This window comes from Brachyistius frenatus, unplaced genomic scaffold, assembly GCF_029030835.1.
Source record: "Brachyistius frenatus isolate BFR_SWC_R1_liver_20210118 unplaced genomic scaffold, ASM2903083v1 Contig_29, whole genome shotgun sequence".
In the NCBI taxonomy this organism is placed as follows: Eukaryota; Metazoa; Chordata; class Actinopteri; family Embiotocidae; genus Brachyistius; species Brachyistius frenatus.
Window position 1 is genome coordinate 3,696,193 of NW_027210628.1, and position 23,119 is coordinate 3,719,311.

Consider the following 23,119-nt stretch of genomic DNA (forward strand, 5'->3'; position numbering starts at 1 on the left):
CCAGCTCTCCTGTTCTAATGTTAGTTAAAGGTTTAATTCAGGTGAAATTAATTTTTGTATTAAGTATTTAGTTATCAATAAACTCTGTGACAGACACAGTGTTTTTTTCTGGGACTCCTTAGCATTAAAAGCTGCTTATTTTGCCACTTGAATTTAGTTGAATGAAAAGCCGCAGGAATAAAAACTGTTTAGCTTGCACTAACAGTAACCTATTGAACAGCAATAGCCGACCACATAAGAGGGCAGATAATCACAGATGTTATAGTTTGTACATTTCAAATGTTTAATCTCCTTTCTGAGCCTCAGAAAATTCACAATTGTCAAAAACTACCGAAAGAACGTGGCAACATTTTTAAATGTGAATCTGATTCTATTGTATAAACAGTTTAATAGCAGAAAACTGAACAAAGATAAATAAATTCAGATAAAAATCTCTTTCATATGAGCACACAAAAGCCAAAAGCTTGAATTCTCTCTTCATTTATTGTTCATTAACGGGATAAAATTCAAACTAGTTTTGTAAACGGTTGAGTGCTTTGATTAACTGCTGATTTTACGCCTGCGTATGATCCTGTGCACGCTTGCTCCTCTTTGTGTTTAAAGTCGTGTTTCCGCTGTCCTTTTTAAAAACTTGACACAATGTCCCCACCTGTCACACAAGACAGAATAATGGCTGTGAAACGAGATCCAGAGGTAAACTTTATTTTTTCCATTCCTGCTCAAATTTCCGCCTTTTAATAAACAGAAATTTTCCGGTGACCCACTCTCATATTCGTCTTTGTCATCACCGCCCCGTTATTAAGAGTATTTTACCCTGCTGAGACTGTACATGTGCCGGCAGGCTGAGATAAGGAGCGCTAATTAACAGAGTGTCTGCCAAAGCGTTTGTGTGTTTGCTCTGAGTTTTGGTGTTGTTTACATGTTCATGATCCTGCCAGTGTCTGAGGGTGAAGATGTACTTGTTTGTCTTCCAGTTGTTCTACTACAAGTCAATAGTCAGCTTGCTGTAATTTAGAGTCAAAGTTTAGATGCTGTTTTCTAGCTGGAAGATTTATGAAGTTTTCAGAAGTTTGCTTGCATCCCTTCCAGCTTTGCATGTTGTTATTTGTGAATGCAAATTGGATGTGATTATATATTTGCAAATGAAGCACATGTGTGCATTTCCCAAAGAATGCAAATCAAGTTGTCTTTTTTCCTGGTTGCTATGGTAATAATGAACTGTCTGACATCCCTTTGAGGTGACTCCTTGCCAGAGCATCTTTGGTTGACTCGGACAACTGACCTATAGCCAACTTTATTCATGCTCCCACAAGGACCCACACCTCCCACCCCCCTCCTCCCTCTCCTCTCTGCCCTCAGGCCCAGAAAAAGGTTCATTGTGCAAGCAGGGAGCAATGCAAGCGAGGCCTGGTTCTGGTTAGCGCACTGCACTGCATCTGAAACACTCACCTTCCTCCAGGGGTTGCATCTGGAGCTGGTTTCCTGTTCGGGCTGCGCCGGGCAAGGGCGGAGTTTTGGCCCGGCTTCGTGATTGGATGAAATTGAGCCTTTATGGACCCCTGGATGGTTGAAATGGCCAAACAGTAATCTGTCAATCACTGACTGACAGATTCAAACCAGATACATAAGGCAAGGGAAAGCTCATGATTGGTGCAAATCTCTGCTAGAAAGCCAATGATACTCCATTATTCTAACAGTAACACACTGGCAAATTTAGCATCAGCCAATCTGCAGAGCCCGTTTGGAGAACAAAGAAGGGTTGTATATTTTTTACCCAAAGTCAGCATTTTTTAGGAAATATTCTGTCATGATAAGAAACTTTCAACTTATTTAAAGTAATGCCTTTTTCTGAGTAATTGCAAGCGCTAAAATTAGCTTTGTTTTGACAGAGTAATGCCATTGTTATTTTATAATTTTGTGTAATGGTCACATTAGAGCATGGCAGCAGGGCCAGTGGATTCAGTAATTGTCTGTAATAATAATAATGTCAGCTTCCTGTTATTACGGCAGTAATGCTGCAGTTCAGGCCGGGAGCACTGCCCTTAAATCTGCACTGTTTTTAGAGCAGGCATCACATGACTCTAGAAGTCTTTCTGACATTGAGAGGATTTCTGACAGGATTACTGAATAAATTGCATTTTTATGAAGTTAGATGAGTGCCATGATGAAGAAAAGTACCCATTAACTAGATTTGCTTGATAAGTTTACTTTAAGAACACTCATATTTGCATAAAATGTTCTTGAAGGGTCCCTTTCACAGCATTAAATTGTTGATGCATTAACTTGTAATGCAGTAAGAAGTACTTAGCACTTGCAAAAGTGAGCATTTTATAATCTTATCTGCATAGTAAGCTCCTCCAGTAGTCAAATGGATCCAGTGAACTAAAACACATAATATCTGTGTGAAACCCTCTGATGGCTGCATGGAAAGCATGCTGTATTATGCTCCCTCCTGTTCACAGAGGTGTACAGTCCAACACCACCTTTCCATTGAGTCTGTGTGCCAGCGCCGTGAGTCGGGCATTGTTGAGTTTAGCTTCAGTGCTGGAAAGAGCTTTAGTCAGTCTTCCCAGTCAGCTTCACTCAGCTCAGGCTCAATTCTGTACCAAAGACTTCCATTTCCTGCTCTGGCGCCATGGCATGCAGCTGACAGCAGCTTTTATATATCTCTTGAAGGGACCCAGTTACTGTGCATGCATGCACATACCACACAGTGCACAGTTTATACAAACGGTTATAGAAGGCATGCTATGGTGCATTTATATAAAAATAATTATTCAATACATTTTTTGTCCTTGAGTCTACACAGCTGATCTCAGAGGAGATATATTGAGAAGCGCTGTAATGTTGCAATAAGTAATGAGTTACATGTGTTTATGTGACTACTGATACATGGGCATTTGCAATTCTCCATGGACCTGAAACTTGAGCAGAGAGCTTACATTAAAGTTTCTGTCAAATTTTTGGGGAACAGAAAGATGTAGAAAAAAGCCAAATCTGGTTAGTAGTGGGCTGAAGAGAGATGATTGTGTACAAACCAGTTGCTTCAGAAGATCTCAGCAGACTTTGGTGTTGACAATCTGACCCCGGGGGACAATTTCACAGTACACATCCCCATGAATGTCAGAGAATACCCTCCTGACCTGAAAAAAACCTTCTTCGATCTTGGACAGCGACGTTCTGCCCCTCTTGAAATGCGAATGCTCCTCAAAACAACTCGACCAGCTCATTGCTTCATTGCCATAAACTTTTTGAAGCATTTCAAAGGGCTTTCTTGCTGATTTCTTGAGTTTGGCACAATATTTGATGTGCACTTTGTGAGAATCCACAGGGAAATTGCAAATGCACAGATACCAATGATCACAAAAACACCTGTAACTCAGGCGCTGACGTTGATCAAGCGACCTAACTTGCAATACTTCAGACTTGGAATGCTTCCACCTCCTTCGTGCACATCACTGTGCTGCGCTCTAGTTGTGCAGTCTCTGAACTTTTTGATCACACTTTGTAGTTGGAAAGATCTGTCACAGGATGCTTTCGATGACATTACTTTCCTAATTCAGGTGCAGCTTCATGCAAAACTCTTGTGCAGTTTTCTGCAGTTTTTCTAGGCTTAGAAAACATCAAAATAAATGACTAAAACAAAATAAAAATAACAGATTAAAACAACCTAATTATCCTGCAGCAACCTGCCAATAGAAAACTAGCTTTCCCAGCCAATGGCCCCCCAAGGGGTCGCTAGATAAATCTGAGAGGCCGTGAAGTGATCGAAATTCAAAGACAGAACCATTGGGTTTGTAAAATATGGGACACTTATACCTTTTTGTCCCTCTAAATGAATCAACCTAAGAAACAAAAACACCTTCTTTACTTGAAATGCTCACAACTCAGGTCGCCACTGTGGCCATAGCATGTGATCAGCCATCACAAGTGGACATTGCTTCATTTGAAGGGGCCATAAGCCAAAAAGATTAGAAACCACAACTTTTTGAAGGTTTGAAGAAAAGACTAGATCATTTTACATAGCTAATAGCTTCATCAATCTCTCATTGTAGTGATAATACTTCAAGGGATATTTTGACCAACCACTTCTAAATATTCGAGTGGTTGTAATGATTACAAATGATTACATGGCAGCTTTTCTTGTTAAGGAGAAATTTCGACCGCAAGAGCCAATGCTGAAAAACAACGAGAACATGTAGCGTCGGTGTGCTCAAACCCAGGAGTTAATACAAATTCAGAGTTTGAGTGAAGTAGTTCTTGACAGATGATGTGGGGCCCAGAGTCCCTCTAGATCTCCTCTTTCTCTCTGTTGCCCCATACCGAGAGCTCTTGATGCGAAGGTTTCATGGCAACAATAACTTCTGAAGCCAGCTCTGCTCCAAATGAAAATGTAGTTTTCTGACAGTGGCACGCTTCTATGAGAAACTGGAGGATCAAATGAACGTCCTCCTGGACATGTGCAGACAGAAGCGAAGGCAATCAATACTAGTTTTAAAGTGAGAGATGAAAGAGAAAGTGCTCCGCAGTTTGCATTTCAACAAGAATCCCATAATGGTCTTTGTCTTTCTCTCCTCGTTGTCATCCACCAGCAAAACAAGCAGGGCAATGATCCCAAACATAGTTTGGCAGTTCAAATGAGTGCAACTTGGAGGAGTATTTGATTTCCCAATGTTTAAGAAGAAAAATGTGCGGTGAGATTGTGTTTGAAGGGTCCCCGGGTGCGAGCGGTTGGTTAGGGTCTGAGGCAGGAAAGGGGGCCTCATTGGAGTGAACAAAACTGGCTGTGATACCTTGGATGTTGAGAGTGATGCAAATGTCACCTTCAACAGAGTCTGCTCTTGCCACTTTCATTGATGTTAACTTTTTATTTATAAGGCAGGAAGTCACAAACATCACTGAAGTTGACCTTGCATTGTGATGACTCCAGAGAGAGTCATTTTTCCCAAAAAAGACCTCACCATCGGCTCTTCAACTCGAGGGACAGTCAGTCAGCTCTGTGGCTTTGGCTCCCCATCTCTGGACTGTATTGTATCTTTGGCTTAGTGAAGAGTTCTTCTGGGTCAGACACAGGATCCCCCCTTTGGGCCCACTACAACATCCAAAGCCCCCGTCATTCCCCGTCGTTCTCAGAGCCTGTTTGTCTTGGTGAGAGGAACACAAAGCTCTTCACAAAGAAATCCCTCGTTAAAATGAAATATATCCACAAGGGCATTTGTAGCTCCATCCGAAACAAACATACCGTCCTCTGTCAACAATCATTCCCTTCTTACTATCATCTGAAGCCTAATTACTCTTGTAATATCGCAGCATCTTTCTCAGCTTCTTCTCTTCCTTGCTTTATTTTTCACTTTTCCCTCCATGTTTTCCCCTTTCAGCCATATTTTTCATCTGAATTTCATGCCGTTCATCGGACAGATTAGCTCCACACCCTTATTTTTTAGGCCTGTGAGCTCACCCTTGTTGTGAGAGTGGCCAGTGTTCTGTAAGCGGTCCTGTGATCTCCAGCATGTTGGACTGGAGTACCATCCAACCATGGTGAGGGGCTGACTGTTCAGACCTGCTCAGACAGGCTCACAAAAACAGGTCACTGCACCTTAACATTGCCCCAAATGCCATCTTTGCGATTGTGTGTGTGTGTGTGTGTGTGTGTGTGTGTGTGTGTGTGTGTGTGTGTGTGTGTGTGTGTGTGTGTGTGTGTGTGTGTGTGTGTGTGTGTGTGTGTGTGTGTGTGTGTGTGTGAGAGAGAGAGAGAGAGGAAACGGTTCAGTATCCATGCAAATCCAACAAAAGGATGAAACAAAATTAAGCGTGACCTCACAGAGCTGTAAAATTAGCGAATGGAACGATGAGGTCACTCACTCATGATTTAAACACTTCCAGTATTTTGAATCCTACAAAACAAATACGTCAACCAATAAGAATGTATATTACTGACTCAATGATATCAACGGATGTGAATACTTTTGCTTCCTAATGTAATATGTCATTTTGCCTACACTGAGGTCCACTTCTCAGTGGGTGTTTGAGTTGTTTGGACAAAAGGGGATTGGTTTAAAGTAAAAGGTGACTCTTGTCAGTGTGGTCATGATCATTTAGTGACAGCTCACGCATCTGGCTACCATATTAGCTCGCTAGTGGTAATGCTAGCTCGGCTACCCTTTTTGGTCATGTGACGCTCTCTTTTCTAAACAGCTTTTGGGCTTTGTAGCTGTGACTTAGATGAGAAGATTGATACCACTCTCATGTTGGTACGCTGAGTATGAAGCTGTAGTGGATTAGCTTAGCATAAAGACTGGAAACAGCGGGGAAACATCTACCCCAGTTTTGGTCAATCGTAACTAAATCTTCCCTCTCGCAGCTTCTAAAGCTCCCTAATTGAAATGATATCTTGTTTGTTCTTACAAATGGACTACTTGGCAGGGTGCAGTGTTTTCCTGTTGTATTGTCATCACTGTGGGGTCACCAGTGGAAACTTACTTTGGATACATGACCCCCTGTAAAACCATTACGGATTAGACATATTATGTATTCTCAATCTTCGTGCCAACATAAACTAACTTGCTACTTGTGGTAGCTTCATATTTAACATACAGCCATGACAACTCAGCAATAAAAGATTTTTCTTTTTCTCCGAATGTCTAATCATCAATATTCATGTCAAGCCCCCTGGTCATTTTTTGATATGATCAGTACAAATAATACAACTTTAAGGATACAATGACTAACCACTTGTTTTTCATGTATTTGTGTGTTGCGTCTATGCGTCACAGGCTCTCGGAGACTGCGATTTCCCTGCTGTGCTGAGGCAGCTGCTGCCCTTGATGAAGCCCCATGGAGGCGAGGACAGCTCATCCTCGGGGTCGAGTCTCGGGGAGGATGAGTGCGGGCCAGATGAGCTGATCCTCCTGCTGGTGTATCTATACTCCCTGGCTGATGAGGCGCGGCCCACCAACCGGGATACTGAGGAGGAGGAGTTGGAGAAGCTGGAGCGGGAGCTGATAGGAGCGCTCACCCTGGTCATCATCCGAGAGACACAGCTCAGCCCCTTGCTTCAGAAACTCACCGGTAAGAGCTTTGTCGCTGCTTTAAGGAGCATGCTCAGTTTGCCAGACTTTCCATAATAAAAGTGAGAGTAGCTGATTGTTTATTTCCCTTCTCTCTGCCTCCAGTACTGTTAATGGAAGGGTTTTATCAGAGCCTCCACACCTCATCCTTCTCTTACACTCCTTGTGTCACACTTTCTTGTCAGATTGGCAAGCAGCTATACAAATACTCAAGTGTGGAAATGTCTGAACTTCGTGCTAGTGGATAGGTGTGAGAGAAATATTACCTTTTACTGTAACCCTTACAGTCCCTCTGCCAGCAGTAAAATTCACAGTGTAGCTGCTGGAATACCTTTTTATTTGTGGTGATGCACAAAGAGCTAATAGACACCAGTGTGTGTGTGTGTGTGTGTGTGTGTGTGTGTGTGTGTGTGTGTGTGTGTGTGTGTGTGTGTGTGTGTGTGTGTGTGTGTGTGTGTGTGTGTGCGTGTGTGCGTGTGTGTGTGTGTGTGTGTGTACTGGTTTCCTTGGTTCCTCTGGGCAACACCAGACCTTTTGCTGGTTTAGCTGAGCTGGTAACTGTGTGGTAGAGCAGATGAAGGCCAGTGCTTAAGATGAATTAACTGTGTACCTCCACACCGCAGCCAGCTGTACCTCCCAGAGTAATAGCGTCTTTAACCTTGAGCCTCAACACACACGGTCTCCTCCCCTACCACATAGTTCATAAATAGTCCCACTTTTAGTCTTGGCCCGCTCCATACCTTAGCACACACCCTGAAATAGCACACTGGGTTTTCATCACACGTAGGGTCATATAGTAAGTATAGGGGCTGGTAAATCTTTGCAAAGCACTAATAAAGATGGAGGGCTCCTCTTGCCTGTTTTTACATTCTCTCTCTCTCTCTCTTTTCCTCCTGTACTCTGTCTATCTCTCTTCCTGTTCTAGTTGGCTAAGTGCAGTTTGGAATCGAGGGGCCTCTTGGCAGGCACAGGCCGAGAGATGTGGCTCATGTTAAAAACCTGACTCTCTGTTATAAACACTTCATTGGAAATTAGCCTGTCATGGTGTGCCAGGTGTGTTTTAGACAGAAAAAACATTGCGCACTGCGCATGTCTTGTCCATCCAGAGAACTTTTGGCAGCGTGTGCACTCGACTTTTGAATGCGAGCGTGTGCACGTGCACGCACGAGTGTCTAGGAGAAAGGTTTTATGGCAGCCGATGAAGTGCTCGCCTGGGGTAACATGAGGCGGGAGGTCGTCTCTCTCAGCATCCAGAGCAAAACATTGATTGTGACATTCTCCCCAATTAAAGGACTCAAATAGAAACCAGACGTTGAATGAAACCTCGTCGCCATGAGAACAATGTTTTTACAAATTCTTCCATTTTGTTCCCCTTGGCTACAGTATAAGCAGCCCGGGCTTAACTGAGGCACTGCAGATACACAGATACACACAGTGCATGCACAAACAGGGTGCAGAAACACAAGAACAAATAACACGCAGGCAAGAATGCCAGAAAAAAAGGGAGAAGAAACAAGGAGTTTAGGACAGTAAGCAGGCCAGGCTAATGTAACACACCCCGACCCGGAGAACTACCTCCTTCTGGGAACTTCATTAAAGAGCATCTTCAGGAAATGCTGTGCCACAGACTACCCTAGACTGTGGATTTGTTTCTCGTCAATCCTGGTGGACTGTAGTTTTGTTTTGTGTTGCATCAAATGTCTATAAACGCACTGTTTTTATATTACTGCAGAACATTTGTGTGTGTCTCAAAGGTTAAAGAAGCAGTGTTTAGTTGGCAGCAAGCAATGCTTTGTTCGATAATCCATGACATGGATATTTGCCCTTTATTTATAGGGATATGCTTTAAATTAAATGAATTTGTACCTGCAAATTTTAGGGACCAATAGAAATCGTTGTTGACAGAGCTGATCATTGAGGGAACGCACAGCTGGAGAGTCCAAAGTGAAGGAAGCAGGCGTATTGGTGTAATTGCGTAAAAAACTGTTGCTCCTCTAAGTTTTATTTAGCCTCCTTAGTTGGAGAATGAACAACTCCACAAAAGAGAAATCATTGAACTAATTGTCAGACTGATTCATCTACGCATGCGTACTGTTAAGTGGTGGCTTAGTTTCTAAGGCTGTGTAACCACTGTTCCTACGGTGGCACGTTTACATACAATAGTCAATCATGTAATTTCCATCGCTTTAATTTAATAAAATCAACAATATAATTCTGCTATTTTCAATTGTTATTGAAAATAGCAATTTTACTCATCAAAATCCCTTTTTAGACAAAACTTCTTGCAAATTTTTCAGAATAAAAGCCTTGTATAAAAAAATTAAGGGTTTCTGTCGGAATGGCTGGAGGGCTTTTACAGGATTGTTGCAGGAAGTGTTACGTTTTTATTAACGGTGTAATGCAGCAACTTTAACAGGGTTAGAAGTAAATGAAAAGACCTGCAAACATTTTATATCCTCATTTGGTAAAAAAGTGGTAGAGCACCTTTCCGATGTACTCGGGCAGCACTACACCTTTATTCCGTGATAAATTGCTAACACAATACTTATGCTTTTTGACTTCTCCACTTTGTCTGTGACGCTGAGACACACACCCATTGGTTCCTTTGGGTCCCAAGCCCATTTGTTTCAAAATGGGTCATGAACATATACCATTATTTCCTGAAACACCTCTGCACTGTAGTTTTTAGCAAAATTACTCAAACTGGAGTAAATAGTGTAATGTTTGGATATATTTTCAGGAGCAGATTTGGCATGTTACTGAGTATTTACAGCAGCAGGACAGTGTGTATGGAGTTTTATTAAAATAATCTGCCCATATTTGTGGTAATAAGGGAACATATGCACCAGTGCAACGGTGTGGCTTATCACAGTGTTTTTAAAAAGTTTGTGGAAAATGATGGAAATGAATGAATATGGCTGGTAAAAAACACTTTTCATCACTGTACTTCATCTTCACACCACACAGCAGGGAAGCCAATAGAGACGCCTTAAAATGTCCTGATAAAAAGTGTTGACCAGTGTTTGAGTTTGCATCCATGTATACGCTGCAGTTTTCTTATCACTGTGTGTTTGAGCATGTGAAAGGAATTTTTATACCATGTATGTCTGCGTATTGTTGTCTTAGCGTGTGGCTCTGATTAAAGGGTCGAACAGCATTTACCCAAGAAAATGGTTCCGCTTATTGCAGACTGGGAAATGAGCTCTTAAACCAAAACACTGCACAGCCAACACCACATGTGGAAAGAGCCAGATTGGTCGCGGGCAAGGCTGTGGAAACAGAGCAAACGATGTGATTGGATAAGGACCCGGGCTCTCTTGAAGCTTTGAGTCTGATTGGCTGCTGGCAGACAGTCTGTGGAGTGCATGGGTGCGGTGTGTGTGATGTGTGGAGGTCGTAAATAGCTCAGAGCAGTTACTGTTAATCCCTCGTTCAGTTGTGGCAAAAACTACATTGATGCTGGTGAGAGCAGAAATGACTGTTCCTCAGACTGCTTTATGGATTTGTTTCCTGTCAGCCCTGGTGAATTTTCTTTGGTACACAATCAAACATCCTCCCACTTCTCTCTAGTTTTTTCTTCTCTCTAAGCGTTGGGGTACAGCAGACTAAGAGAGAAAGCAGGCCAACCCAAATGGTCCTAATTCTTCATCCTAGGACATCCAGCTAGCTCGGGATGATGGATAGCAGTTTTTCTGTGCTTATGTCAGTGTGTGGGTGTACAGCTCCAGTAGAGAGAATGTGAAAGTCCCAGTCCCCAGTTGGTGCTCACACTCGTGATTTACTCTCTGCAGTGACAGAAGAAGGGAAGAAAGTCACCAAATGACTTGTCGAGCAAAATGTGACTTCTAACTGGAACTGCGGTGGTTCAACGTCCCTCTCTGTCTATCTGCCTCAGACACACACTGCGTTTGTTATTCGTCCTGTCAGTGGGGTGTGCACGGGGCAAGGAAGAGGGGAGCTTTGGGAGAGTCGGACCTCCCCAATGCTGCTGTTTGGGTTGGCACGGCAACATGGGCCATTCGAGGGACATGAAAGGGATCACAGAACTCAGGCCACCAACTCGCTGTCTGCCTACTTTTTAAACTTTTCTTCTCTTTGTTTTTATATGTCCTTTTCCATCTCTCCTCCTATTCCTCCTTCCTCTCCCATCTCTGAGGACCCTAAAGCACCGAGCTGGTTGCAGAGGGGAAGTAGAGCAGAAGTTAGTCTCATGATTGCGCCTGATTAAATGTATGTTCCCTGTTGCACTGTTCATGAAATTAGTCCCAATTATTTTTAATTGGTGGCCTCTCTTTACTTCCTCATCTGTTACATAAACATGCATACATATATGAGGTGAAAACCGTAGACCCCAGGGTGACCAAAGTGGCCGGTGGGCATTGTTCTTTCTAGTTCACTTCATCAGATAAGCTGATGACACGGAGCTCAGGCTTTAATTAGCCGAGGCTCATCAGCTCCTGACTGCCAGGCCAGGCGGGCCTGGTTAACATGCAGGGCCACACACAGAGTTGTGATCAGCCCCCCTGAGTTTGCACTCCACCAAGTCTGCTGTGTGGTTGTTTTACAGTACTGTCCCCTCATACTGTACCTTGTTTCACTCTATTGTCCCAACAGGGACAGTGTCACAGCTTTGCAGGTAACATGTAGCGACATACTCAAAAACTGTGCTCTGACAGGGCAGCTGTGCAGATGTTGATGCCACAGACGCAATTATTTCGACTCGTCACTCTTTAAAATGAAGAGACATGATGAGGTAAAAAAAAAATGTGTATGCCTCTGAACTAGTGACAGCCAGAAACATTATGTTGTCTGGGTTGTCTGTCTGTTGTCCCCATTCTCATAAACGAGAATATCTTCAAATTTGGCACGAACACCACTTGGATTCAAGGATTACCTGATTCGATTTTAGTGGTCAAAGGTCAGAAGTGAAAGTGACCTCACATCTTTCCCTTTTGTCCATCCCACTCTTGTGAGCGCAATATGTCAGGAACGCCTTGAGGGAATATGTTCAAAAACAATCCCATAGGTCTTTGGTGCAAGCAGCTTTTTACAACTCAGCCGACTTGGTGCACCTGAGGAAGCAACGCATTTCAGATGACGTCTTCATAATGTGAGTTTTTTCTTGTTAGGAGGAGGAGGGTTGGGTGGATGGTTTGATCCAACGGCAGACTTGGGTGCAGGGAGCTGCTTTCAAATTCCCGTTTCCAACCACAATTCGGGTTTACAGTTGCTAGAATGTCAAAGTTTGAAAAACGTTTAAGGAAGTTGTAACTTTAACGCACAACACGGTTCAAATCCTCACTTTAACCCAAACCATTATCTTTCCCTAACCAAGTGGTTTTTGTGCTTAAATGTAACCTGGAGCTCTAATTTAGGAAACAGCCCAGTGGGTCATATTTGAAGGTAGGAACAACGACCTATATGGTTGGAAGCCTGGTTAGGATGCAAATTTCAACTTGACTGTTGGTGGAGGCATACTGTTCAACGATGATGTAATAATTCTAGTTTTCTATGAGTAGTCTGTTCTTGAAGCTTCTCATCCCACCTGTTTACAGTAACTTTTAATTTATGCTGCATTAGAATTGTCTGCACATGGCTGTACCATAACATTGGGCTAATCATGAATATTTTTGTCTCAGCTGAATCTGAAAAATTCACATCAAGGATAATTGTTAGTGTTTGTATAATTTCCTTTTAAGAGCTATTAGTGGTCTTTGAATGATGTGTTGGATGTTTGACTTGCCCCTAACGACTGGGATACTGATCAGGGTTTAGTTAGAAGGTTTTAACATGATAGAAACATGGATGGGTGGATTACAAGGTATCAATCACTGACTTTATCTGTTGCATCAGTCTAAGTCATACCTGATCAAAAACCACAACATATTTCTCACACGTTTCATAAAACTCAAGTCAAAATGAAAGTGAACCAGTGAAACAGAACTGATGATGCAGTTAAACATCAGCTTTACACCTTCAGTTTTTTCTATTTTCTATTCATCTTTGTCCTGAGACTTTTCAATGCTCTGTATGTTGTAGTGAAAAATGATACCTGTGGTATTGTCACTCAGAAGAAAACCATCATCTGTGAAAATAGTTCAGTCAGCAATAGCCAAGGTTTGTCGGGTAGATTTCACATAGCTGGCTTAGTGTGTAGTTTACACCTCTGTTTGCTTTATGGAGTGTGTTAGCGCTCAGCGGAGAATTCCTCTGCTCCTTATTTATGACAGGAAATGCACATCATAAAAGGCTCGTAAGCACTTATATCTCTGCCGGGAATTGGGCTCGTAGAGTAAAAAGGGACAATATGGTGATCCCACACAGACTTGCAAAATACATACGCACACTCTCGCTTAACAAAGCAGAGGCAGAAACACATACCGGACACACACACACACACACACACACTCACACAAACACACACACGGGCCGGCTCCTGAGGGACCCGAACCGAGACGGCAGCCGCTGGCCCCTGCACACGCGTCAGTGCAGGCGGGGGTCAGCCAGTGACCCTGGTACGGAGGGTCAGCGGAGGAGTCCGGCCAACACGCTCTACCCGCTCGTCTTCGGCAGAGACACTCGTCGGCTCCTCTGGGAAAACAACCCTCTCTGTCTACAGACATTTTACAGTCTGCAGCAGAACTTAAAGAAGATTTTTTTTCATCTTGCCTCATAAATAAGTGCATGAAGAAGTGCAGTTCACTGTTTGTGCGTGCAAGTCTGTTCTTTACCAGAGACACTTGGTTTTTACGATATATCTGCGTTTTATCTGTTGGTGCGGAAGAACTTGTTTACGTTTAGGATTCCAGTCAGCAGTGAAAGATGACCTGTCCTAATGTACCCGCTTTCCTCCCCAAACTGTCCCCTGTCTCCTCCCCCTCCCTCACCTAACATCCTTCATATTTTTTAATCCAATAAACTCTCTATCCTCAAACTCATCCCAGGATGTTTAATTCAAACCTTTGCCATATTGGCTGTGCATAAAAATCATGGTAATCATTGTGTTTTTGAGGCCGAGACCGAAAGGCCGCAGCTCAGCAGTGCCTTCGACGTCTCCGCCCTCAAACAACAACAGGAACAGAGTGATGGTTTCTGTGATAGCATCCCGTCCAAGCAGTGGGACGAATCCAAGCCGTCCTGGAAGCTCTGTTCGGCTCTGCGTTCTCCAGGGTGGAGAACTCCTCCATGGCCTCGACAGCAGATGGAAGCTCTCCTGGCGCTATGAGCTGGCCGGGTCATTTCCTGTCAAGAGGCCTGGTGTTAATCAAGGCCTGAGCCAGCGGGAACGCCCCCCCCCTCACACACACACACACACACACACACACACACCTCCTCCTTCTTCTTTTTTTTTTTTAAACAGCCCCTCTCCTCTTACACTCCCTCATCTAGCAGAGAGGCTAAGAAATACACTTTTTTTTTCTTCTCTCCTCCCCCATTTTCCCCCTTTAGTTTCTTTTCTTTGTCCTCCATACTGTACCCCTGCTTTGTTTAGTTTATGACATACTGCACTACGGGTGTGTTTAGGTGGTCGTAAATCACGGTCCATGTTATCAACGTGTCCCCACTGAGAACTGCAGGTCCAGCCAATAGATAGAAAGAGATAGGAAGGAATGAGTAAGAAAGGGTCTTTCTTTACTTGCAGTCTGGTGTCTGGTCATTTTCTGTTCGTGTCTTCAGGAGTGTGATGGACACAGCCACAGATAAGCTTATCTGCAGGCTCCGCCCACTCAGCTGACCTCCCCACTGACCAGACACAGACCCAATAAATTGGGGGGGGGGGGGGTTTGGACCTGCCTTGTGTTCATGCTATGTCTTTCTTAACAGTCTACGTGCCTCATCTCCAGTATTCAATGGTGACACATTGCCTAAACTGTGGTTTCTCCTTGAATTCACTTACAGTACACCAGGTTGGGGACTCATGCGTATGTAGCTCATGTATCCTAGTTTTGGGCTAACACATAAAGACCTAATAGAGTAAGAGGGAATTCAGTTAAGCTAAGTTTGAAAAACACTCCCAGTATGAGACTTGGGAGTTGTTTGGCCTGACAGAATATTCCATTAACTTTTGGTTTTCACTGTCGTTGTATTATAAGATAAATTATTTAATTTTGAAGAACGCAAGCAGAACAAAAACAGCAAGCAAGTTGCAAGGAAAATTAACGATTGGTAACACCCACGATTTCACATCTCAGGTGCCATCTCTGCAGAAACGTTTTCTACGAATGCACCAATGAGCAAATCCTTAATATCTCGATGTCTGATTGAATCTGAGCATTAAATGTAAAAGCAACAGTAATATTGAAATGTGACTGAAGTGTATAATCTTTCATTTCTACATAATCAGTGTTGAAGTTTTGTTCAGACTACAGTAGGTTTGTGTTTAGGGATTTAGGGATGGATCATGATTTTTGAATATTCATTAAATGATAAAACGTTGAATAGTTTGTTGCTATCATCTCACCTTTTTTTTTTCATGAGAGATTAGGACAGGAGAAATATGCAATGACAACCACAGTCTTCAAAAAGTTCTGTTCAGAAGTCCATCAAATAATAAACAAAAATGAAATGCAGTGCAAATGCTGCCAATTAAGCTAGCATATCATAGGTCAACGACAGCTCTGCACAATCATTGGAGGGTGAAGCACCGAGCAGACGGTCCATCCACTGATCAATGATGAGCTTTGTATCAGATGAAGGGAAGCTTCATGTTGGATGTGCAGAGCCAACAGTGGCCCTCATCTCAAACATAATGCCTAAAGACATGCTTCCCATTAGCTTTGTGTAAGGCGAGGATTTTCTACGTTTGATGGCACTTATTGAGCCTCAGTTTACAGCATGACTCAGTCTTTCTTTCTCTTTCTGCGCTAAATTTAACATTTTTAGACTGTAGTTTGTTGAGGGATCAAAAATTGCTGGTAAGTGTTGCTATACAGTTTTAACAACAACCTCAAAAATCACAATTGAAATAAACTACGAGGGTGTTGTGTTGCATTGCATTGTTACAGTGGTGTTGTTGGTACATTTTCAAAAAACATTTCTAATATGATATTACAGCTTTGATAAGAAAGCAATACCTTTTTCATAGTGCCCTTTTTCTACCATTTCTTCTCCTTTAGCACATGAGCCAAACTTCCTGAATTTCTCACTGTTTGATATTGTATTAACACAAAGTAGTTGGACGAGGAAAGCAATACTGTCTTAAATTAGCAAAATGATGATTTAATTCTGAAAATAGATGATCAAAGGATAAATAAAAGTGAGGCGTTCAGGGCTTTCAGCACTTGCAGGTAAATTTAAGTATTCAATAAAGTTTTGATACCCATCTCTAATTATAAGTTGTTCCATGTATTTTGTAAGGTACAGACTGTTGTGGAAGACATTCACTGTAATTTTAAACCTGCTGTCAGTGGAACCTATTTCCCCATCACATTTTTTGTCTCCCTCTCCATCATTTCATCTTATCTCCTCTTCCTTCAGTCTACAGGCTGCTTCTCACTCTCTCCTGCTCACATACACAAATGCACAAATACACACACACACACACACACACACACACACACACACACACACACACACACACACACACACACACACACACACACACACACACACGACTGTTCTCTGTTATCGACAGCCACTCGGCGTCTGCACTGTGTCTGTGAGCTCAGCACTATCACATCCGACTCTCAGTGCAGGTTAAGCGTCTTTCTCCGACTGGCAGAGATGGAGGGATGAATGAACTGGCTGTTCGTAACATTTCCTCTCTCTTATTTTGGCGACTTGCACCCTCTGCCATTATCGCCGCTGTCTACATAGCGTGGGCGTATAGATGGTGATAATGACCGTCTGCAGTGAGACCAGTGTAAACTCAGCCCAACCCCCCATAAATAAACACATTAGAACACACACATATACACCCACACGCCTCCCTTATAACTGTTGCCCCCTTGCCTCTGGGCCAGAGCGACCCTGTTGTATCCTCCCCCTGTACTCCAGCTCCTTATCCAGCATCCCTGATCCACAACACACAAACTCCAGCCTCCGCTCACTATTTTTGGCTCTGCTTTAATTTCCCTTTCAATACTGAAGCGAAAGCAAATCCTAAGAAAGTCCACTGTAGTGTGTGTGTGTGTGTGTGTGTGTGTGTGTGTGTGTGTGTGGTGTGTGTTATTTCCAGCATGGGATGTATGGTTTTAATTTGCTCCTTTTCCTGTTCTCTCCTCCACACCTCCCTCCTCTCTCCGAAGACTTGTGTGTTGCGGCTGGAAGTGTTCACACCGCCTCAGTAACATCTCTCCAGAGTTTCACAGTTGTACACAGTCCCTCTGCTTTAATGAAACTCTCACTTATTTATTGCATGTGTTGACACAGTGACATTAGTGCTAAGGCAGAGCTTGTCTGAGGCAGAGCTTGGAAGTGGATCACAAAGTGTGTTAGTGTGTTGAACATACAAAGAGATTTTTTTTTTTAATAATTATGAAATCAGAATATATATGCGTTCATTGATCGGTATTTCATGCTATGAGACACACTAGTGTGCATTTAATAGAATTTCTATGTCAGGTTTGTCCCTCTCCTGTCTGACTGTGACGACACACACAAACATACACACACATATAACATCTGTCTCTCAGGTGGGAGCAGCCGGGCTCTGGTAGGCCTCCTTGCATCACTGCACCAGTCAAGTGGCTGAGCGCACACACACACACGCACAAATACGCACAAATCAGCAGCTGCCTCACACTCTTCCTTGATTTTAATCTTAAAAAGTCTTAAACTAACGAGCTTTGCCGTCCATGTTTTCAGCTGCGATGCACAGTGCTGTGACAGCTCTCCGTCAGGATGTGTGAGAGCGGATTACTCGTTGTATCTTTGTTTTGCGTGTGTTTGTGTTTCTATAGGGCATGAAAAGTGTGTGTGATCAGTGTGCAGTGGGTTATTTGTGTTATACTAACCCCTCTTTTGTAAGCAGTACAGTTCATCTCTTCAGAGGTTATTGTGGGTTATTACCGTCAGCCCTAAGGCCTGGAATATGATACACACACACATGCATGCACACACACACTCCTCAATTAAAAGCCTTACTAAAATTGCTAAGAAAATGGAAAGTGATTAACCTTTAAATAGATGACATATTTGTGTGCGTGAAAGTGAAACTTTGAGACGTTCCCTGAAAACAGGAGTGGCGTCAGAATATCAAGGTCGGTTATAATAAGTGGTCTGTCTGCCAGCGGTCACTCCAGCACTGGCCTCGTGCACCCTGTAATCCACTTTGATGTGGACCTCAACCCCACCAGGAGGTGATGTTTGTGTAGGATGCCTGCCTGGATGGGTCAATCCACATGTGATTCTTCTCCTCAGTGGGTATCGTCCTGAGCGCTCATGTGATGTTGTGCAGCTCAGGGGACTGAAACAGGAAGTAGAGCTGCGATTAGGAGGATCTGACATTAGCAAGAGGAGCTTCCTGCGATTGGAGGCTTCCTCTGTGTCTGTGGGACTCACCTCCTTATCTCGTCTCCTCGCTCTCTATCTGGCAATGACTACCTTCGCTTACAGTTCACGCCTGCTGCCGGAATGTATCGGATGTTTATGTCACACATTTTATTCCTGAGTGAGAAACACATTTTCTCACTTAAGCGTGGTGATGTCCAGCTGTGTGTCTGCCTCCTGATATAATGGAGGTGAATGGAATTTAGTTTGTGGTGCTCACAACATTAAAGAATATATACTGTTTAAAAACACCACCAACACCAACATAGAATATAGAGAAAAGTAGAAGAGAGCAGAACATTAGTAGAAGATGGTATTATCAGACCCAAATTCATTGCATGAATATATGAGTGTGGCCACAGTCTACTAAGGATTGTTTCCAGTCGTTGTATGGACGTAGACCTCGGGTTAACTTTGAAACTTTTGGAGCAGCCTTTAACCAATCAGAATTGACCACCATATGACGTATGTTGTGCGCCGAAGCTCATCGAGCTGTAAACAACAGAGACCGTCTGATGTGAGCAGAGTGCAACGGCATGTCAGTAAATGACCGTATGTATTGTTCTTGCTCTGACTTTAATCCCTACGTATTTTCTGGCATCGCTACAACTGTTTGGATCGCTTAATCTAGCTCTACCACCACTCTTAAACAAATGCTTGGCTTCAACGTCATTGTACTTAAACACCCACACTGGTTGTTGATTAGTCCGCCCTTCAGAGTGCCTGAGCGAACATGGTTTTCAGACTATAATCGCAGTGAAGGCTAAAGCTGTAAATCCAATTTACTAGCCAAGCTAGTTTAGACCTTGTGTGTACCTGTCCGTTACTAATCTGGGACCATATTTTAGCATTTTAAGGATCTAATACTGGTCTTCACAAAAGACTAACTAATAAGAGATGACCTCAAGTGGTCACATGATTGATAACACGTTTGCTGTGAGCAGGAATATCTAATCATAGAAGGATTAACTTTTACATATCTAGTTTTTTGCATGTGTAGAAACCTTAATATCAGCGATCAATTGTTGTGAAATCAACAACAGTCTAATGTATTTATAATATAGAAATAGGGAGGAAATTCAAGGAAAATGGAAACTAAAAGAAACCCACACCAGGGGAGGAATACAAATATTCTACAAAAATGGATGGAAGTTGATAGCAAAAACCTATTTTTATTAATGTATTAAAGTCCTCCAAAACAAAGAAAGAAAACATCCTGTAAATCTGTATATACTCTACACACAAACAAGTTTGGAATCAGTGCAGACATGCCCTTATTTTGGAAGCATGAATTCATATTCTTATAGGTAGTAGCTGTGGCATCTGGTGTGTTTGTGATTCAAAAGTGATGTATGGAGGCTACTTTGCGTTACTTTCGAATATGAGTATGCATCACTTTGTTATAATCTCTGCTTTAATCCAGCTGCTGTGTTGTCATAGCAACTCGGTCTTTGTCCTCAATGCACATTTTAAAACCCCTTTTAGACACTTACACATATACATGTCCAGCAACTCTGTTTTACTCTGGAGAAATTCTGCTGCAAAAAAGAGATTCTTCTAACCCCCAGAAATCATCTTTTTTTTTTTATTATCCATGATGTTTAAAGAAATTGGGTTGCTGCAGAAAGCTGACTAACACTTTTAAATGCCCTGAGTGTCCCCATTACTCTGGAAAAAAAACACAGAGGGATGACACGCAACCACGAAATCATCCCTGCTCACAATGTGTTCAGTCCCAGTTTTTATATTTTCACTACAGCTGAGTAGGTCATAGTGTTTTTACTTTTTTCTTTGAGTTCCCATGATGCCTCTCACTACCTGTGATATCTTTCAAGAGGTAAACTGAAATGAGAAAGACCCTCTCTTTCCAAAATCTGTGTCCCAGTTACTCTTGGAAATCCACAGACACCAAAGCCAACGGCAGGATCTTTTGGACTGCAGGAATTTTTTCATAGTTTTGAGAACTGGTGGTGGAAGTCCCGCCCCCCTTTGTTTCACTGCAGGAACTCAGAGCCATCGTAGTTCTTTAAACTGTTTTGTTGGGACTTCAGTGTATGTACTTTTCCAGTAGAAGAGGAACTAGAGTCACTCAAGTGTATTTGATTGGCTCAGTGCTTTACCATGGTGTCAGACAGCTCTTCCCCACGGATGAACTGAAATCGTTATATCACTCTCTTCAAAGACACCAGAATCCCTTGACAAAAACAGTCATTTTAGTCACAGAAGATGTGGTGCAGAGTTCCTCTCAGTGACAAATTGTATTTTAGCCTCCTATACAAAGGCCCACCTTAAAAAAAACTATCACCTTAAATTTTCACAATATTTAGAATATTTTCACCACTCTACCTTGCTGTCAGAGAGCTCTTTCCAGCAGGGAACTGCACCATTTCATCACTCTTCAAAGCCACCAGACTCCCTTAACAAAACAGTAATTTTACCTCGCAGAATATTGGAGTCGCTGGTCTACCGCCGCCTCTATCGTTTTGTTTGTTTGTTTGTGTTATTGTGTGATTTTGGTGTTAACTTTGAACTAAGGTATTAAAGCACCCCAAACTTGGAACTACTTTCTAGTGAAGTTTTTTTTTTTAATATATATATATTTTGACAAGTTTGGCTTAGTATGCCATTGTGTGTTTCGGTCCCCTGTTGTTCTTCTCATCCCTCTGCAGCCTCCTCCTTTCTCCTCACTATGGGGCCACACAGTGATACAAGCCATCCTTCCTGCTACGAGCTACTGTCCCTTCAGCTGGAGTAACATCACAGTTCCACTCTTAAAGTAGTTATCAGTGGGGAGAACACACGACTTTCTGTGTGGTGCTACAGGGCTCTTGTAGAGACTAAAAGATGAAGACTTTGTCTCGTTGTCTTTTTTCTCTGCAGCTTTAGTTTGCTAGTGAATCATTCTCCTGTGTGGAGACAACGTGAGTCATCCCACAGGATAATAGTGTGTGTCGATGAGTGTGAGTCACGGTAAAGTGTTTGAGTGTACACTGGAGCAAGAAATAAAGGGGAGGAAAAATGAATCCCTTTGAATGTGTTACAATGCAGGGCAGCACATTGTTGTCTGTTTTGGCTTCTCTATGGAACTTTCAGGGAGAAAAACCACTCCAGATCAATCAATCAATCTGTGTGTGTGTGTGTGTGCGTGTGTGTGCGCGTGTGCGCGCGTGTGTGTGTGTGTGTGTATGTGTGCGCGTGTGTGTGTGTGTGATGCGTGCTGCGCCTCCACATGTGGCTTCAATCTTTGCTCTCTGTTTTGTCCCACCCCTCTTTCACCCTTCGCAGAGACTCGTGACCACCGAAGACGCCTTCGCGGTTCAAAATAAGTCATTTCATATTTGTTTCTACGTCCAATTTGTTTTTTTCATAACGTCATGGATCTGAATATCTCACAGTATAAGAATCTATATCTGTTCTATAGGAACAGGTATAGCAAGAGCGTCCAACGTGTATATGGGCTTGTGGTGTGTTGACTGATGAGCCAGTAAACAGATCCAGTGTCTCGGATATCAGTGCAGTTTATTGCTCTGGGTTCAGATCTGCCCGGTCCGAATTGTTTATTTGGTTTCCAGGTATCAAATGAAACCCGCAGCCCCCCTCTCCCAATCACGTGTATCCCCCCTCGGTCTGACCGTGCAGTAATAGCTCTGTAGAGTCAATAAACAGTCATGCATGGACTTGTTCTCACAAATACACAACTCGATGTCCAGCACATATAGAAAGTAATCTCTCTTCTCTGCTTTCCCACAGACAAGCGCTCACGTTTTCTCTCGTCGTTCACCTCCTCACTGCTCACTTTTTTTTGACGCCGTATGCAAGGCTGCTGCGTTCCCAGGCTTCGACCCGGGTCGGCAAACACAAAACTTTCCTGTCACCACTCCGTCCTCCGTCATCTGCAGCGTGTAATTCAGACCAGCAGCACCCAGGGACCACCACAGGGCAGAGGCTACATAACCAACCCCAACCAACATGTCACCCGCCCATCAAACACGCACACAAACACACACACACAGCCACCACTAACCTCCTCTTCCTGCTTCCTCCCTCCTCTTCCTCCCTCCTCCCTCTCTCTCTCCTCTCTCCTCCATCCCTGCAGCCATTATCAAAAGATCTGAACAGCGTCAACGCTATCTATCTCTGTCTCCCGTGGGAGAAGCAGAGCACATAGCACAGTTATCATTCAGCAAACACACACGCACACTCTCTCTCTCTTTGCACACACTCGCTCATACTCTGACATGCCTGCGCACACACTCACACTCACACACACACACACACACACACACACACACACAGAACAGAGTGAAGATCAAAGGTTAATCATGTCTTTTCATCAGCTGCACCACCCTCCCTTCTATCTGTCCTCCTGTCTAATGGTTGTGTTTATGTGTGTGTGTGTGTGTGTGTGTGTGTGTGTGTGTGTGTGTGTGTGTGTGTGTGTGTGTGTGTGTGTGTGTGTGTGTGTGTGTGTGTGTGTGTGTGTGTGTGTGTGTGTGTGTGTGTGTGTGTGTGTGTGAGTGAGAAGTTGTGTGTACATGTGTACGGGTTTGTCTGCATTCACG

General features: G+C 43.1%; 1 protein-coding gene across 1 annotated transcript in view; it reads left to right on the forward strand.

Annotated features, from left to right (window-relative positions):
• The window catches only part of scfd2 (sec1 family domain containing 2), a 101,272-nt gene that overhangs the window by 39,558 nt on the left and 38,595 nt on the right, over nt 1–23,119 (forward strand). Inside the window, exon 5 of the mRNA XM_069699263.1 lies at nt 6,774–7,068. Coding sequence (XP_069555364.1) covers nt 6,774–7,068 — 295 coding nt within the window. The remainder of the gene's footprint in view (nt 1–6,773; nt 7,069–23,119) is intronic.